The sequence below is a fragment of the Cygnus atratus genome, chromosome Z (assembly GCF_013377495.2).
Source record: "Cygnus atratus isolate AKBS03 ecotype Queensland, Australia chromosome Z, CAtr_DNAZoo_HiC_assembly, whole genome shotgun sequence".
NCBI lineage: Eukaryota > Metazoa > Chordata > Aves > Anseriformes > Anatidae > Cygnus > Cygnus atratus.
Window position 1 is genome coordinate 50,265,298 of NC_066396.1, and position 19,596 is coordinate 50,284,893.

The 19,596-nt window shown below is 36.1% G+C and overlaps 1 protein-coding gene across 2 annotated transcripts in view; it reads left to right on the top strand.

The window, feature by feature from the left end:
* FBN2 (fibrillin 2) overlaps window positions 1-19,596 on the top strand; it is a 182,202-nt gene that overhangs the window by 140,506 nt on the left and 22,100 nt on the right. For both annotated transcript variants that reach the window (XM_035569387.2, XM_050716237.1), the window contains 13 exons: window positions 250-372; window positions 4,179-4,340; window positions 5,097-5,165; window positions 5,792-5,917; window positions 6,376-6,501; window positions 7,097-7,249; window positions 11,349-11,417; window positions 12,397-12,522; window positions 13,388-13,513; window positions 13,937-14,062; window positions 15,669-15,785; window positions 17,777-17,905; window positions 18,219-18,338. In XM_035569387.2, coding sequence (XP_035425280.1) covers window positions 250-372; window positions 4,179-4,340; window positions 5,097-5,165; window positions 5,792-5,917; window positions 6,376-6,501; window positions 7,097-7,249; window positions 11,349-11,417; window positions 12,397-12,522; window positions 13,388-13,513; window positions 13,937-14,062; window positions 15,669-15,785; window positions 17,777-17,905; window positions 18,219-18,338 — 1,572 coding nt within the window. The remainder of the gene's footprint in view (window positions 1-249; window positions 373-4,178; window positions 4,341-5,096; window positions 5,166-5,791; window positions 5,918-6,375; window positions 6,502-7,096; window positions 7,250-11,348; window positions 11,418-12,396; window positions 12,523-13,387; window positions 13,514-13,936; window positions 14,063-15,668; window positions 15,786-17,776; window positions 17,906-18,218; window positions 18,339-19,596) is intronic.

Consider the following 19,596-nt stretch of genomic DNA (forward strand, 5'->3'; position numbering starts at 1 on the left):
TAAGAAGTTTTTAGCATTGTAAGCTTTTGATTTAGTTTTAAGAATTAAATTTAAAAAATGCTTCTTATATACGCAGCTGTACGATGGTTATTCTTAAGTGTTTGATGAATTATTAGCAGCTCTTTGCTTCAATTTCAGGTAGAAATAACTTGTATTTGAAATTTTCTTGCCCATTTTGCTTTAAAATGTAAAATGACTCCTCTTTTCCATCAAGTGAATGGATTTATAAACATAGCCTTCCTATTTCAGATATTGATGAATGTGCTGATCCCATTAACTGTGTTAATGGTCTCTGCGTAAATACTCCTGGGAGGTATGAATGTAATTGCCCTCCAGATTTCCAGCTGAATCCTACCGGGGTGGGTTGCGTGGGTAAGTAAAAGCCACCTAAAATATCACTGTAGAAATCAAATAAATAATCATATTAGATGGATAGTAGATATATCAAACACGGGTAGTTTTGGCCTCTCTTCGAAGGGAGGGTGCCTGTTTTTTCACGCACGAGGGTAGCAAGATACAAAAATTATCATTCACTTGCTGATCCTTCTGTATAGTTTTCTAGAGCTTGTTAGTCATTGTAAATGATCGATGGTGTTTATAAAGTCTTTAAAATACACTTCTTTTATTTGTTCAAACATATATTATTTGCATTTCCATTTTCCTGAAAGTCACCAGTTCTTTGTTTAAGTTAAGTCTAAACTGGAATTAAAACTGCTTGTGGTGCCTGTTTAACTAAAAACAAACTAAAAAGCACATTTCACTGTAGTTTAATTCTCTCTGGCATAATCATCTCTGGCTTATACTGACATGAAGGGAATTTTCATTGTATCTTCTACTTTCATTACGTTTTTCCACTTGGTATAACTGTCATGTGATTAGAATATATAAGCGCAATCAGTCTAGGGAAGTTTTCGGGAAGATAAGGTTGAGAGAAGGGCTAAAGTTCAGCCATAAAGATTTGTGTGGGATCCTGGGAAAGCCTTTTAGCTTTTTATTTGGAAAACAGCCTTTTTTTATTTTAATACTTTGGGAAGACTCAGATTTGCACAAATTGGGAAGTAGAAATCTGCCTATTTTCTAAATACTGGCAATACTACTATAGTGTGGTAATAAATAAATATATTCTAAACAAATCATTTCTATAGAAATGCATATTTCCTTCAGAACACATTTTATTGCTCATCTTTTCCATGTGTCTCTCTTTTCTGTGTATATTCTCTGTAGCAACTGTAGAGTCCCAAGTGAGAAAGCAAGTCCTCCCTCTCAGAAGAAAAAAAAAGTTTAATAAGAAAGTGAAAGAAAAACTGTTTGACCCTACCTTATTTCTGTCTTGTGGAAGTACGACTAGGCCTCTCTCTCTGATACTAAAGCACTCTTTTCCTTTCCCCTGTGTAAGAAATATTTTTAGTTCCTCAGTGACTGCCTGCACAGAAAAGAGAAGTTCCCGAGGCTTAGGCTGCTGCACAAACATGTTTTTTGTTTGTTTTGTTTTGTTTTAACCTCAGTTTCAGAGATTGGCAGAACTGGAATCCTTTTGTCTAGATGGCAGGAACTATAACTCTCAGATGCACAATTTACATCTCTCTATAGCCTGATTTCATGATGAAGTGCAAAAAACATTCACTGAACATTCAGCTTTTGTTTTTAATAGGAGTGTGCAAAGACTCTGTTTCCCGTGAAATATAATCAGATTAATATAATAAGTAAGTCCTGTTCCATGAATGAAATGACACTTCAGTGCCCCTTTTTTAGAAGCCCTTTAAGAGATGGGGGCATCAAGTGTAAATAAAGACATCTTAGTTATACTATGTTATATGATTTTAAACATTGTTAGGTTTTGATCAGTTTCCTTTCACCAGCAGTTCTCATTTATAATATTTCTAGAGGATTAAATGAGTTAACATGGGCAAAGGAAACACCAAGACAGTTGCCATTCCAGTGCAGGTATACTAATTCTGTTTTAAGAGGTGGTGTACTTTGGATATGTCTACCATACTGACTTATGCAGTCCAAAGAGGGAAGAATTAAAGTTCAGTTTGCTTGTGATCCTTTATAGTCTCAGGACTGCAAGTCCAAATTGCAGCTTCAGTGACAGTGAAGTTTGGGTCATTTGCAACTGTAAAGCCTTACTCATTTTTCACTCTAAGATTGTAGTCACTTGGGGAAAAACAAAACAAAACAACAAAAACAACAACAACAAAAGACACAGGCCAGTAGACCTTACCAAGATACATGAAAGTTTCTTACTTCTTGAATTAAACAGTTGTGCCAAAAAATGTTCCAGAAACTTCTTGTCAAAGGACAGTACTTCTGGTTCTCTTCAATAGCAACTATCTCTTGCACGCTTGAGCAAAAAGTGGAATTTTAATTCCAATTCCTCTCAGAAGGAACAGAATTATTATCCTTGGCAAAGAAGAACATGGTGCCTTGTCAAGACAGTTCATGTGAGTAGTAAACCGAAACCTAAAACCCTTTACGGACTCAGTATTGATACTGTGCTAGAGAATTCCACACTCTGCCTTCTTTCCAAGGACTATTATCTCCTATTGCTCGTAATGGACCTGAGGTCTTTAGCCGAAGTCATCTTCCAAAAAGCTCTTTTTTTTTTTCCACTTTTCTCAAGAACCATGAAGCCAAATCTCAGCTTCACGTAAAAAGGCAGACGTCTCCCACTGTCACAAATGGAGAGGAGCATGCAGTTCCTCTGAGAACACGAGGAAATAGGTATTCTGAGAATAAGTGTTTGGGGTTTTTTCAGCTCAAGCCCATAATGAGAACAACAGGATATGCCCTTTTTTTCTTTTTTGGAAAGGCCGTTCATGTTACTTTGATCTAACTTAATATTATTTTGCAGCCTTAACAAATTGTAAAGCTTGTATTTATTACTAGGAATCTGTTATTAATTTTAAAAAATGTAATAAATTTAAAATACATAAATAAAAAAGGACTTCCACTCAACATGGGCTGATCAGTGATATGTACCAAATCTCAAGATAATTTAAAAAGCCATGTCATATCAAGACATTTGTTAAACTCTGGAGATTTTGAAAGGATGAATTACACATATTTATGATACTTGGTTCATCTCACTCCATGTAAAATGCTAAGAATGTAGTGTGTGGCACTTGCTGCAAGTAGTAAATTAAAAATGTGGTATTTCTGGGTAAAATATGCATTTAGAAAACCATTCAAAAATTCATATACAAGTTTCTTAGTTATGCTATTAACAGAAATAGTAAAAATGCAGAAAGACACTGTGGCCTTTATAAAATGAATATATCATCTTTATTCCAAGTTGTTTCTGTGCTTCTTTAGTGGCATACTTTGATAGCAAGTTAATTCATAGCTGTGATCTTTAAAATTATAATACTAAACTTGAGGAAATTAATTTCTTTTTATTTGAATGTAATAGGAAATACTGTCATAATTGACAGTCTTCTCATTCCTTGTATTTATGATTCATTTCTAGTTACTTGCCATTTATACAGAACAAAGAGGTAGTATTGGCAGTAGAAAGAAAACTCAAAGCTTTACTTCTCTTAGTGGATTCATTACTCATTCTACCAATGCCAACTGTTGTCTACATCATGAAGTTACAGATTGAGTGAACTAACAATTTTTCCTCAAAGTTTCTGGAAGTTTAGATTATTTTCTTCAATGCTAATGATTTTTGGAGATTTTTTTTTCTTTTTTTTTTCTTTTTTTTTTTTTTGCTAGCAGAGCTCTTCCAGTGCAATGACAGATGGCACTTTTTTTCTGCAGTTCCATAGAGAAAAAGGTAACTTCTAATTTCCACAAGAGAGTGGAATTCAGCCTAGTCAAAATCAGAAAATAGAGAAGTATTATCAGCAAACTGCAGCAAGGCTTCTAGATGTTTTCTGGATTGAAAGACTGGGAATAGTGTATGTTCTACACTGGAGTATGGTGTATCTCTGGAAGATACTCGAACATTTAAAACTGTTCTCTGGGTACTTAGGAGGCTGAAGCTACCCTTTCTCCATGCTGTCTCTCTCAACATCAGTAGCAGCGTACATGAATGTTTTCAGCTTGCCAGTGACTTTAAAAGAATGATGTTATCCGAATTCCTGCTTCTAGATATGGAACATTAAAATGAATGCCTACTGTTGCTTTGCCCAGATTATTGTGTGCAGCTGTAGTCATATGTGCTTTATATGTAGATAATCGTGTTGGCAATTGCTACCTGAAGTATGGACCACGAGGAGATGGAAGCCTATCCTGCAATACTGAAATTGGAGTTGGAGTCAGTCGTTCCTCATGCTGCTGCTCTCTGGGAAAAGCTTGGGGAAACCCCTGTGAGACGTGTCCCCCTGTAAACAGCAGTAAGGAAATGTTCTCATATTTTCCCCTGCCCCCTTATTATAGAAGATACTACTAAGGAATAGAAAAAGTATTTGAAATCTTTTATTATATTATCATTTAAGAAACCCATTTACTTCGAGAATCTGAATATATTGCATACATCTGTTTGCAATTTTTAATCAGCAGCTCCACGTTGGTAGGGTAATAAACAGATGACTAAAGCTTAGAATTCAAATTATGTCTTTAATTCAAAGAACTGTGGTGGTTCTCAAAGGGAATCTTGGTAACTGTTATATAACAATTTCTGTCACTCTTAAGTATTTTCAAAACTGTTACCCAGTGATACTTACCAACTTTGTAGATATATAAAAGAAATAGAAATATATAAAAAAAAAAAAAAAGAAATATAAAGCAGCTTACTCTTAACAGTCTCATAATAGTATGAATTGCAATTTTAACATCTCTCTTTATCTATTGTATACTGGCGTTTTGTATTGAAGAACTAGTAAAAGCTAAAAGTGGAGGATGCATGTATACCTTATACAGGCACAAAATGAAGGAAACAGTTTTGTCCCTGCCTATAAGAATATCCAAGGTTATGGTAATGGTCAAAGCAGACTTGCTTTGTTTCCAGTAAGTAGTCCAAGAGAGGTAGAAGAATAATGGCAGTAGGGAAAAAGAAGAGTTAGAAACACAAATGAAATGCTTTGTTTCTATTCTTAGCACTTTATTCTTCATATAACTGACATGCTCTCTCTTGTTATACTTTACTTTAGCGGAATACAATACTCTCTGTCCAGGAGGAGAAGGATTCAGACCAAATCCCATCACTATTATTTTAGAAGGTGAGTTCATCGTAAATGACAATGAAATTTGGTAATAAAAAAAAAACGCCATCTTTGGTGAGATAAACGCATGAACTGTATTTTGAAGAAGCCATTACATTTATTGCAAACCAAAAAGTTAATATGAGTTGAACAATGAAAAGGAGCATTGTAAAAGAACATTGAAGAAGTCCAGCAACATTTCAGTAGGAAAATAAACTGATCTCATACCTTTTGTGTGCCTCCTTACTTGAGCTGAACTTTGAAATTGGCCCTGAAGACTAAGTCTTCTATGAAAATTATAGTTTATCAGTGGAAGGTATAAGTTTCAGGAAACATTCATTGGACAAAGAAACCCTGGTTCCAGTGAGCATGAAGGAATGGGGAATTAGATGCCAAATTCCTGTAAACAGTAACAGAAGCTGAACTCCAGGTGCTCATCAAGCTGAAACGTGCTCCAGAAAAACTAGTTATATAGGAGAGAATGAGCATCACATCCATACTTTCATAAAGTGCAATTTAGAAGCAACAAAAATCCACGTGACAGTTAAAAGCTACTAGTTGGTAAAATTTCAGGGGAGTACGTACAGTCTGATGTTTCTTTTAATTCTGGATTAAAAGTAAGTTTTTGTCTCTTTTTTTTTTAGACATTGATGAATGTCAGGAGCTGCCAGGTCTCTGCCAAGGTGGAAATTGCATCAATACTTTTGGCAGCTTCCAGTGTGAATGTCCAAAAGGCTACTACCTCAGTGAAGAGACGAGAATCTGTGAAGGTTGAGTCCCTTGAAATTGTCTTATCACAGTGCAGTTATGATGAAAAACAATGTTTTAGCCTTAAATCCAAAAGTGGCTGTGGTATCCACACTCTTACCAAAAATCTTTCTAAAATCATTGTCTTGGGCATTATTGATATGATTAATATTAAATTTGAAATGTAACATTTGCATATACTAACGTTTATATACTAGATCTCAGCTATGTGTATTTTCTATATAGTATATAGATAAGGTGGTTATTCGTGATTGTAAATTCCAGCTTCAGTGCCTTATATTGCCTACTAGTTTTACTACATTCCCTGTATTGACCCAAATCTGAACTGTACTTCCCAAACTAGCCTTTATATGCAACATTTTTCTTATCTTAGCATATTTTGGCTGTGTTTCTCAGAAATATTTGCTGGGGTTGGTCTTCCTTCTCATTGTTAATTATATTTTTTTCACTTGGTGTCTAGATATTGATGAATGTGTTGCACATCCGGGTGTCTGTGGTCCTGGAACCTGCTACAATACCCTGGGGAACTACACCTGCATTTGCCCTCCTGAATATATGCAGGTCAATGGAGGACATAACTGCATGGGTATGCAAAATGTCATCTTTACTATAACTGTCTAGATATCAACCTGTTTTGGAACCAGATTCCCTGCTCTAAAATATCCTTTTTCACGTGGTCGATTCTGAAGTCTTTAAAGTCTCGCGCCAGAAAACTGGACTTGCAGCTGTTACGTTTTTTCATAAACTTAAGTTCTATTATAGCTTTTTCCTACCTTTAACTCCCAGAAGGTTGTGTCATGTAGCCAGGAAAGAGAGCCAAATGCAGTGTTCTCATGGTCTTATTCTTTAACAGAACTCAGAAATATTTTTTATTTTCATCAGCCATCTCCAATAGTAGGGTTTGATATACAGATGGATCTGATGGGCATCTACAGTTTGTTTCTGATTTCTTGGGAATGTTGCTTTTACCCCTTTGTCCTGAAAGTATGTCATTTCAGGTAAGTCTAATACAAAAAGTTAGATGAGTGCAATCCTTAAATGATTTCTGAGTATATCTGTGCACATTTTTGGGTTGCATTCAGAAGCCAGAGTTAATGAATTACTGTCTTGGTTCATGGGGTAGATATTTACTTAAATCAATTCATTGGTTACTTCATAAGTGATTCTTTTCTCACATCTAGACATGAGGAAAAGCTTTTGCTACAGAAGCTATAATGGAACCTCCTGTGAGAATGAACTGCCCTTCAATGTGACCAAAAGGATGTGTTGCTGCACATACAATGTTGGGAAAGCCTGGAATAAACCTTGTGAACCATGTCCAACTCCAGGAACGGGTAAAGCCAACAATAATCATTCATTTTTCTTACATTCTTTGTGCATCTGCTCCTTCAACATATTAGGTGAAGTTGAAATTTCAGCCCCCAAAAAACCTTTGCCAAAATCATAGTATCATATAATCATTAAGGTTGAAAAGACCTCCATGATCATGTAGTCCAACTATCCACCTACCACCAATACTATCCACTAAACCATGTCCCTAAGCACCATATCCAACCTTTCCTAAAACACCCCCAGGGACAGTGACTCCACCATTTCCCTGGGCAACCCATTCCAATGCTTAACTACTTTTTCTGAGAATTTCTCCTAATTTCTCCTAATTTCCATCCTGAACCTCCCCTGGGGCAACATGAGGCCATTTCCTCTTTTCATATCACTGGTTATCTGTGAGAAGAGGCTGATCCCCAGCTCCCCACACTTTCCTCTCAGGTAGCTGTAGAGAGCAGTGAGGTCTCCCCTACAACCCTAGGTCCCTCAGTCACTCCTCACAGGACTTGTGCTCCAAGCCCTTCACCAGCTTTGTAGCCCTTCTCTGGATACGCTCCAGGTCCTCAATGTCCTCCGTGTAGTAAAGGGCCCAAAACTGTACTCAAGGTGCAGCCTCACCAGAGCTGAGTACAGGGGGACGATCACCTCCCTGGTCCTGCTGGTTACACTATTCCTGATACAAGCCAGGATGCCATTGACCTTTTTGGACAGCTGGACACACTGCTGGCTCACGTTGAGTCAAGTGTCAACCAACACCTCCAGATCTTTTTCCTCTGTACAGCTTTCCAACCACTCTGCCGCAAGCCTGTAGCATTGTATGGGGTTGTTATGCTAAAACAGGGTGACAAATACCCTGCTATCTTCTCACTGGTTGGAATAATTCTTGCTGTGCTAAACAGAGTTAGATATTTCTTCCATTTCTGCAGAGGAAAGATACAGCCTCAATAGTCGAGGAAACCAATCATTCACCCAGGTTGAATAAAAGATACAGGAAGAACGTGCAGGTTTTCCCTCTCTGCTGTCAGTGAGATCAGGGACAAGGGAAGAAAATACTGTCAGGTCACCCTGAGTGGAGGTGAACATAAAGGCCTGGAAAGAAAGAGATGTCTGCTGCCTGATCAGCCTTCCAGGATCATTGATTTAGGATAGCATAATTTAGTAACTGTATAGCAAGGGATACATTTATCCTTGAAGTCCTAATCTCTGTTTGAACACAAAGATTGTGTTTCATAACCTGAGTGTATTGCCTTTCTAGATTTTTCACTCGTGTCTCACATCTGAGCGTGATCCTCTTGGTTGTTTTTACATTACCTCTACTGAAGGTGATTAACTTGCAAAAGCTCTGTAAGTAGGGCATAGTAAAGGGAAGTAAAAATTTCCTTCTACAAAATAAAGTGAAAATAAAAAGGTACTCAGTTCTTTTTCAGTTAGTCTTTATAGAGTTTCTTGCCTGGAACAAATCACGCTTGAAAGCTCAACTCAGAAAAATTGTTGGTGAGAGAATCACCAGCTTGGAAACCTGACAGTAGCACCTGGGCTTCATTAAAATACTCTTACATTTGTAAAAAGAACAAAGTTGCCTAGATAAAATAACTGTTTAATATATGTACATTTTACTGTTTAATTCACTTTGCAACAATCTAGTACCACTAAAGCCGTACTTTGGGGGCGCATCCTCTGTTGTGTTAGTGTAAATAATGTATTCCTTTCATTCCACATGGTTTATTCTGGTGACGTAAGGGAAATAGCAGATAATTAGGGAAGATTTTCTCCCACAAGCAGTAAAGAGGAGGAAAATGAGACTGGAAAGAAAAACACCCTCTTCCATTTCTTTCTTAAGTAGGAGGAGGGAAAATGAAGGAATGTTTCTAGCAGTCAGGAATGGGAGCTGAAAATAAGCTTGAGAGAGGAAATACATGTTTGCTATCAGAGAGAACTCATAAAATTCTTTCCCATGGTCATTTGTCTTTGCAACATAAAATTGTCATCAGGATGACAACATATGAAAAAAACATACCAAAGTATTAGCAGGGATTCATGCAATTAATATTCTTGCATGGAGGAGAGAATTCTCCTTTTAAATTGCTACGACAAGTTTTCAAGAACTGCTGCAGTTTTTAAATCTTTGTTAAAACAACTTCACTGAGACAGTCTGCAAGAAGTTATTGGGTTAAAATATTTCCTGAAATACTTCAGTATTGCCTTGTTAGCTCTTTTAAATGCCTTTACTATATCTGGAAACATGGCTGACACTCTTTCACCATGAAAAGAGATTGTTTGAGGGATTAAACACTTATTCCTAGTGTAAATGCTTGAATAGCTGAAGTCACAGGATATAATCAGTTGTACTGAAATCTGGGTGGGGGCTACACATCACAGACGGGTTATGATATACTGACCCTAACCAGTTTGCTAGACTGAGCCCAGTACCTCATTAAAAGTATTATTCTGCTCTGATGAGAATTATATTGTTCCTCTAAATTAACTTCACATGCCAATTAATCTGCAATTTTTTTCTTTGTGAACTGTGTTCTCTCTTCCTTTTCATATATTTATGCTTAACTGTTAATCTCTGTTTGATGACTTCAGGTAGGAAAGATTATCTTGCTCGGTTTTACACATAATATAGATCATAAACATCACCATACAGGCTTTAAACAGAATAATCTTTCTTGTTTCTTTTTTTTTTTTTTTCCCCACCCAAATAAGTGTAAAAAGCTGTTTTGCTGCTAAAAAGTAACCAAGTATTTGCAGAATTCTCTTCATGGTTGGATCATCTGGGGAGTGCTTGACTTCAAAGAGTTTTTTCCCTGTTATGTGATAGATCTTTTTTCCTGTGAAAAATAATATAGTGATAAGTATGTGGTTTTTGTAAATACTTTTTAAAGTCATTGTTGCAAATAGTAAAAAGTCAAGCGTTCAGAAAGTAAATCTCTGGAGTGTTTGTGCATTACTAATTTGGCAGTCTTTATAAAAGCATTATACTACAGTCCGTACGTAATTACATGTGATTTTTTTCTACACATTACAAACTGAAAAAATATGAAAGAACTCTATTAAATAGAACATACGAAATACATAGGTAACATAGCACAGAAGGAAAGAAGGCCTGCAACTCTCTGAGCTTCGTCTTTATTCTCCCAGACCTGATGTTAGGCATTATTACAGAACTAGATTGTCATCATCCATGGGGACAAGGTAGTGAACACAGGGCCCTCTTTTTACCCATTATGTGTGTTTCACTGGTTTAACGACAATATAAATGGCATAAATCTCCAGGCAGAAAACAATTGTTATAAAGAAAACCTTAAATCTTATACATGTTAATAGAACACAAAATTTCTGGATGGTAAAACATCGTGGCAGTGAGCTCTGAGATTATTCTATAGTGCAAGAGTAACGTCAGTAGGCGTTAAACAGTCACTAAAGAGCAGGACAGAAGAAAATGCTGAGGTTTATATACTGGATCCTAGTCAGCTTGTACAAGAAACAAGAATATTTGAATGTGAAAAAATTATTTTGCCTAATCACATTCTGCGCGATTATCAACTACATTTGCTGAAATTTTAATAAAGAACATTTGGTTTAAGGGAAATAAGAATTACTCAAGTTATAACGCTAGTGATTAAACTTAACCAAATTTTAAACTAATGAAAAGCTGCCATTGAAAAATAGAGGATCAAGAAGCTAAGACGACAACCAGAAGAGAAATAAATTATCACCACTCTGGGTACCAGTAAGTTAAATTTACTTCTTTCTGAAAGTGTTGGTGCAGATTCTCTCTACAGATTTCTAGAAAGCAATAATGAACCTTAAATGGTAAGTTATCGAGTTCTATTTAAAACAAAAACTGAAGCTCTGCTTGCTCAAACCAGACATTTGTTCTTGTGCCAAAGTCTGCGAAGATTTGCACGAAAAACAAGTATGAATTAGTGTTCCAGTTTGCACTCATTTATTGGCAACCTGAATTTTCAGTATAATTTGTACAGAAGGCAATTGCTCTCTCTTCTGCGTAGATTTGGCTTCTATCTGCTCTGAGAAAACTACAAGTAATTGAGAGATTTATAAATACTCACTAAAAATGCATTTTTCTTTGTTTTGCTCTAGCTGAATTCAAGAACATATGTGGGAATATTCCTGGCTTTACTTTTGATATTCATACTGGAAAAGCTGTTGGTAAGTTTCAATAAACTTATTGATGATAACCAAAAGATGTTATGCATAAGATTGGTGCAGCTCCATAATAGTGGACTAGAATATTTCATAAAATAAAATTCTAATTCATTGTGAAGTTCTGATGGTGATACAGAGTGTGAAAGCAAAGTTATAATGGCTTGTTATTTATATTTTTTGATTCCTCCATTTTCACAGAATCATAGAACCATAGAACAGCTTGAGTTGGAAGAGACCTTAAAACTCATCCAGTTCCAACCCCCTGCGATAGGCAGAGATGCCACCCACTAGATCAGGTTGCCCAGGGCCTCATCCAGCCAGGCCTTGAACACCTCCAGGGATGGAGCATCCACAGCTTCTCTGGGCAGCCTGTTCCAGTGCCTCACCACCATCTGAGTGAAGAATTTCCTCTTAATATCTAATCTAAGTCTCCCCTCTTTTAATTTAAAACCATTCCCCCTTGTCCTAACAATATCTGCACAAGCAAAAAGTTGCTCTCCATCTATTTTATAAGCCCCCTTTAAGTATTGAAAAGCTGCAGTGAGGTTTCCCCAGAGCCTTCTCTTCTTCAGGGTGAACATCCCAGCTGTCTGCCTTTCTTCATAGGAGAGAGATAATTTTTGATCATTTTGATAATGATCTTTTCCTCCCCCCTCCTGAAGGTTTGTTTTTCTGAAGGTTTGGCCATTTTTTTTGAAGGTTTTGCCTTCAAAAATTTTGTTGGACTCATCAGCACATTTGTAACACTTCTGCATCTTGCTAATATTTAGTATTTCTCTGTTTTGATCACTTGCTGAACTTCACATAGTTTATTTTTTCTTGTAACAAGCATAAGTTTTGATTTATACCCTGTATATAATTAGTAGTTTAAGTAAATTAAAAGGAACTTCTCATCTCAGTATAAAAAACAGTGCAATTGAGAAACCATATTGTACATAAAGTCAAGAAGTACTGTATTTTGACAAGCTCATCTGACTTTCAGACATCGATGAATGTAAGGAGATCCCAGGAATCTGTGCAAATGGTGTTTGCATCAATCAGATTGGCAGCTTCCGCTGTGAGTGCCCCACTGGATTCAGCTACAATGACCTGCTCTTGGTCTGTGAAGGTGATTTGAAGTGACATTATTTTCTACTTAGTTCACATAAGCATAATTATCGTAAAGGGAAGGGGAACATTTAAATTACATATTTTTCAAACTCTAAGGGACAGGTTGTGAGCTTGCTTTCTTGTAGGGGTCAAATCAATAACTGAGTTTGTGATGTGTTTGTCTTTAATACATATGCATATGCACTCAATACAGTTTGTCATTGTTTTGTGTCAAGCAACCCGCTGGCTCCTAAATAAGAGGTGAATGAAGTGCTTTCATTTTATTATGGTCTTATGGTATTTTTTATTAATTTTTGTTAAAACTTGTTTGAAGAAAAGTTCCCTTGATTTTTCCCCCTTCTATCTGTTCTTTTGTGGGTTTTGTGGGTTATCGGTAAAGAAGTATCATATATTCATAGAAGATAGTAGTGAAATTTTGTGTGTCCTGAAGTCAATAGTAGTTTTGTCATTGGTGTTTAAGAGTCTTGTGCTGATGACACTTGTGCCCTAAATTGCTAACAAACTGTGCCACTTGCTTTTTCACTTCAAAACGTTCTTTTGTTTAAAATACATGAATGTACAGAGGAACTTAATACAAAGAATAAATTTCTTCAGGTACATGTTTAAAACTGCATGACTGCTTCAGTGTATAGGGAGTTGGATTCATAGGATCCTCCTTCATCCAAAAACTGTGCTGTTGATAAAATTCTATTGATGTTGCTTTTCATTTGCACTTATGGCACAGGAGGCTGAAGGTCAGCCTCTTCATACTTTGCTCAGGAAGGCCTATGAAGACCAGTCTTGCACAAGACTGACTATACAGTCTAAACACTAGGCAGGAATACGCATCTTGTGGTTTCTTACTATGACTCTTGGTATTTCAGATATTGATGAGTGCAGCAATGGAGACAATCTCTGTCAAAGAAACGCAGACTGTATCAACAGTCCTGGTAGTTACCGCTGTGAATGTGCTGCTGGTTTTAAACTTTCACCCAATGGTGCTTGTGTTGGTAAGAAGTCAGTTGATTTTTCTAGTCTGAATCTGTTTGTACGTAATCAAGGGTCTGTATTTGATTCTTTTGAAGGGTAAAAGTAACTTTTATTTTCTGTTACCTTGCATATTCTGCTGTGTGTTTTATGTAGCAGTTTTTATTTTATAGCCCTGTTTCTCTGTGCAAGGGAAGAGAAGACAGAGTGAAACTTTTAAAGAACATTCTTGAGGTATCAACCAAATACTAACAGTAGTTTTGACCTTGAGGTGTATAGGCAAGAAGTTCTTATAAAATGAAATTTTGTTATGATTCAGGTTTAGCTATGGATAATTTTGAGTCTGGTTTTAATAATAATAACAGATTGTAAAAACATGTTTGTGTAACATGAATGAATAATAAAAGTCAATAATGTGTACCATCTGTTTTATATTTTTGTTATAGATCGCAATGAATGTCTGGAAATTCCTAATGTTTGCAGTCATGGTTTATGTGTGGACATGCAAGGAAGTTACCAGTGCATATGTCACAATGGTTTTAAGGCATCTCAAGACCAGACTATGTGCATGGGTATGGAAAGAAAACACTTTTGTGGTTTTAAAAGAGGATAATAGAGGGGACTGAGTTTAGATTTTTTTTTTAATTGTATAAAAAGAATATAATGGCATTGAAAGACTGATTCATATGTTTTTGAGTTTTTGTGATTAAAGTATGTGAAGTTGTCCTTGGAGAAAGGAGAAAAAAATCACAATATTTTCAGAGGTAGCTCCATATTACCGAAGAACATGTTAATCCCATTTTCACAAAAATGCATGATAAAGACTCATTTGAAAGAAAAATTTACAGGTGATACCACAGAGCAATAGAGTCTGGAGAAAAAATACAGATTTTTTTTCAATTATTTCAAATTTTATTGAGTTCCTACTTCATTAAAAAAATAGAATCCCACACTTAATGTAATCTATACTAATTTTATATTCAGATGATGACGTGAAAGAGATGATATTAAGAAATAAGCAGATAGCAAAATGAGTGTTTTTCTTTTCTTTTTTAATGTTAAATATTAAATTCTAAAGGATATTTAAAGAAAGAGCTGATGCATGTGTGAATTTGGTTCTCTTTGAAAAAAATAACTAAATGTCAGCTCTAAGCACTAGCGACATTCAGTGACCTCTATAACACAGGTGTGTTCGTACTTCTATTTCATGGGGGCATTGAAAACCTGTTCCCATAATATTATATATTCATATATGCTTTGAGTCTTCTCATTTTTGAACTAAATCATATTTGTCAAATCACCTGAAAAAGATATTTCGGAAAGTGACTTCTGTTAACAATGCAAAATTTCCAGAACATGGTTACTTGAAACAATAATAGTTCTAAAACTGAAATTTGTCTTTCATAGTCTGAAATACAAATTTTGACTGAAATGCAGTCTGAAATACAAATCTTGACAATGACAGGTTAAGGAAACAATCCTATAACAAATTGTTTACCATCTGTAAATAAATGTTATAAATATATAAATAAACGTTTCAGAAAGTCCACAAGAACTCGGAGACAAATAACCTTCATATCCCCATGAAAATCCAAACAGCACTCAAATACACAGTAGAAAACATTGAATTCTAGTGCATTAAAAAATGGATGTATCCCAGAGTTTGAAGGCAGTCTTTATATTTCTGAATGTAATACCAACATAATGAATTTACGTATGCAAACATCGTTGTGAACAATGACACACAACTCCTTTACAGAGTGTTTTGAACAGGTTTTCATGTGCATTAGAGTAAGAGGTGTATATGAATTTTGAGACAGTTCTGAGACTTTGATGCTCAATCCTTTGTACTGATTTCAGATCACTAGTGCACATTAAGAAATGAAGAAATGTTAATAAGGAAAATAAAAAGAAAGCTTCATGGTACTGCATATGCACTTATTTTGATCTTTACATATAGCAGTAGCTTTTAAAATGCAAATGAAAAATAAGTGTCATATGTTGTGTTTTCCTACACGTGCCCAGAACTTTGCACACAATGCTGTAAAAATCAGTAGTATAAATAAAAAATGTGACAGATGTTACAGGTTTAGAGTATCGTCACTGTGTGCAAAGACATCACCTTAACAAATAGCTGTAAAAATAAATTCTAGCATATAATTTTGTTTCTCTCTGCAGATGTTGATGAATGTGAACGCCATCCATGTGGAAACGGAACATGTAAAAACACAGTTGGATCATATAACTGTCTGTGTTATCCAGGATTTGAATTAACTCATAATAATGATTGTATGGGTAGGTGATGTAATCCAAACCATGCTTTCATTGTGGCTGGGTTAGTATGCCAAGGAGGATGTATATAGTTAAAACTCAAACAGATGTTTCAGGGTGCTAGGGTAGTTAATTGAGTGCAGTAATTGACACAGCTACCAACCCTAGAGGTTAACCATTATTATAATTTTTGAAAATAAATTCAGAATATATTTTACCATCCAGCTTGAGATAATGTAATCCCTAAAGCTCTTGACCACTGGGGCAGCCTTACAGTTCATTGCCATTTTAATGCAGCCCTCATCCCTGTTAAATTTCTTGGGCAATTATAGCAAATGTCCTTGACTACTGGCAAAGTCCATAGGAGCCACTCACAATAAGCATGAATAATAACATAACACCAGAGTTACCTAAGGAATTTAAAATCATTTCTTTATTTCACCATATTGTTTGAAACTTGTGCACGGTGTGAAAAAGGAATGAGACCAGCAATAAGAAAGCAAGCACGGCTAATCACCTAAATTTCCTGCTCTCCTAAGACGAACTCTGCTTACACAGAGGCATTGCTATTTCCTATTCCTTAAAACTGGAGAACACCAGAATATCTGATGGTTTTGGATAATTTAAATATTTGTGATAAAGAAAATAAAATCTTCCTAGGCTGAAGAACAGACTCATAAGTCTCTGGAGATCCTCTGCCTTGTGCGAAGCCTAAGCCAAAACGGAAGCCTTCAGATTCCTTTCTGCTACAGAAGAAAGACAAAATGAAAGTCTACCATTTCCTTTGTGGTTCAGGAGAGAACTAAAACATTTTAAATAAGTATTTTAAATCCTGTCCTTCTCCAGGAAAGAGAAAATTCAAAACTTGTTCAAGAAAGAAGAGACTGCAGCCAAAGAATGGCAGTCTTTGCCAAGGAGTTTCTTTCCCATAGCAGTACCGCTGCCAGGCTACTGCCAGGAGCATCCAGTAGGCTGTGCCTCTGAGCATCCTCCAGGCTGTGCCTTCAAGGAGACTAAGGAGCTCAAGCTGACTCAGAGACTTGGCTTCGTGAGCTTACCTCTTGACAGTCTGGAGAGCCCCACATCTTTCTTCCAAGCCATCCCGGTCATTCAGTTTAAGCCCATCCCAATATAATAGTCTGGAGGTATTTGTACTTGTGGAACTGTCACACAGACGAAATACACTGTGGAATAAACTAGTAACCAGGCATGTCTGTACTGGCTGAAGCAGAAGGTACATCTTGTACGGGAGCTGGTTCTTAACACTTCTGAAGAAGACCTAAAACCTTTTCAGTAAAATTGATGTTAGTTTTCATCATTCAAATTAAAGTGTTTTACAACAGTGAAGTGTAAGTTGTTCTTACACCGTGATACTTATCAAATCTCCTTGATTTTCATTTCTTAAACTTTCTCATCTGTATTACTCATCTGTAATACATTACTGAATTATGCAGTGTTTCTTTCATTTTGCCTTATTAAAGTAACTCTTAACTAATAAGCATTTACAAACCTCATTTTCAGAACTGCTATGAAGGAGAAAATCTTCCCATGGAAAGCAAATGACATATTCCAAAATTTGAAAAATGACAAAGCAGGTTTTAGGGGGGAACTTGAGCACATATAAAATCCAGATAAAGTCCAGAACACCCCATGTTACATTTTGTTCTCTGTGTCTGGAGTTAGTATCATACAGTCAGTTGGCAGTAATTGACTGTCTCCAGATGCAGTAGCTGAGGTAATGCTGCAAGTTTAAAAATTATAATACCCCATAAAAAGAGTGTTGTTTAAATAGAACATATACCCTAAAGCACTTGAGTGAGAGTTGCTTTCCACTGTTAACCGTTCCCTTGTTGCTGCAAGATTTGCCTTTTCCATGGAAATATACGCATTGCAACTTGAGTGTGTTTATAACACTCTGTATATACCGTGCATGCTTACACATTCTAATGGTTAAATTCTTGGAGGGACTCAACTCTCACTAGTGTGGTTTTTTTTGTTATTTGTTTTTTTTATAGATATTGATGAGTGCAGTTCCTTCTTTGGTCAGGTGTGCAGAAATGGCCGGTGTTTCAATGAAATTGGTTCCTTCAAATGTTTATGTAATGAAGGATATGAACTTACTCTAGATGGCAAGAATTGCATTGGTATGTATGATACCACATGGAGATGTTACAGTACTGCTGAGCTGAAATAGTACAGCTATCAGCTCCTATGTAGAGGGAAGGATCACAGTCTGAGTATCTAAAAATAAAAAATAAAAATGACAATGATTTTAATGTAACACAATAGAAGTAACTGGGGCTTGAAATAGTTGATCTTTGTGCATTTAAATGTCTTAGAAAATTGGAAGGTACTATACCATATTTGTAATGAATAACACTGTTTTGTAATGTAAGAACAATGCTGTTAAGAATTACATGATTCTAAACCTTTCTTGATTCTATTTACGCTCCTAAGATACTAATGAGTGTGTGGCACTACCTGGTTCATGCTCCCCTGGTACCTGTCAAAATTTGGAAGGATCATTCAGATGCATCTGTCCACCAGGATATGAAGTAAAGAGTGAAAGTTGTATTGGTAAGGCAAGTTGTAATTGTTGCTTCTAAACAATTTAAAAATTAGAAGTATCTGGCTTTAAAGTAGTTGTACATACTGATGATTGTGAATTCTGTCCTACTTCAGATCATGGGGAAAGGGCATAAGTAGTTAAAATCTTCAGGAAGAGGTTTTAAAAGTGGAAGACAAGATATCATCTTGATCTGTATTGTGCTATATTTTGTACTTTTCGTTTCTTCATTGATGCAAACTGAAAAATACTTGGATTTACTTTTCCAAAAAAATGGTGTCCTGTATTTCATGACCCCCCACCCCTTTTTTTTTTTCCAGATATTATTGATAAAACAAACCAACCTGTGTAGTGGATTTATATAATGTTTGAAAAAATGGTAATTATTGTAATGTTGTAAAATAATGGCAATCAATGCGTGAAGAAACGTTTGGTCTCACAGGGCTATGACGTTTTAAAATCTTTGGATTTGGAAAAAGTTTTGGAATTTATGGGAAAAATTGCTTAAATTGGTTTATTCTAACAATTGTTTTCTGATTTGGTGTTTTGTATGTCTCTCAAGTGCTGAGATCCACAGGGACATGAGAATACAATAGACCTTCCATCAGTTTGCATATTCGTGTTTGTTCATAGAACTGTCTCATTTGAACTTAGTTCAGGAGTAGTGTCACATAGTGAATTAAGAGTGGGTGTAGCAGATATAGAGGAATAGATTCAAGTTACAAGGAGAGCAAAGCACAGGACTGCTGTGAATGTTATTGACATCTAAATATACCATGTGGGGGCACCTGGCAAGAAAGGTGCACACAACCAGTTTTCGGCAGCTAACCTCGGGGGCCTTAGATTCCTGTAAGGTCAGAGAACGGAGTAAGCGCCTGCCTGTCCACTGTGAAACATGGTTCTCAGCTCAAATTGCTGAGGGTAGCTGACACCCCTCAGACACACTCATCAAAATAACTCCCGATAGTGAATGAGTAGCTTGTCCTTGTATGGAATGAAGAAAAGACTAGCGAGCAATTAATGATTTGGCCTACATTATCCTAACTTTCTGAGTACAGGAACAAAGACCATTGGCCATAGGAACCTTCTTGATTTTTTGTCTTCAACAATAGGATATATTTTCTGAGCCCCAAACCTTTCTCATTCTGTTGTATCATACCATAACATTAAATTTGCCTGCCAACTTTATGGTTTCTTTTGGCAGCTGCTGTTCCCATACATTAGCAATTGTGTTTGAGATTCATTCCAATCACCTATGGTTGTAAAATC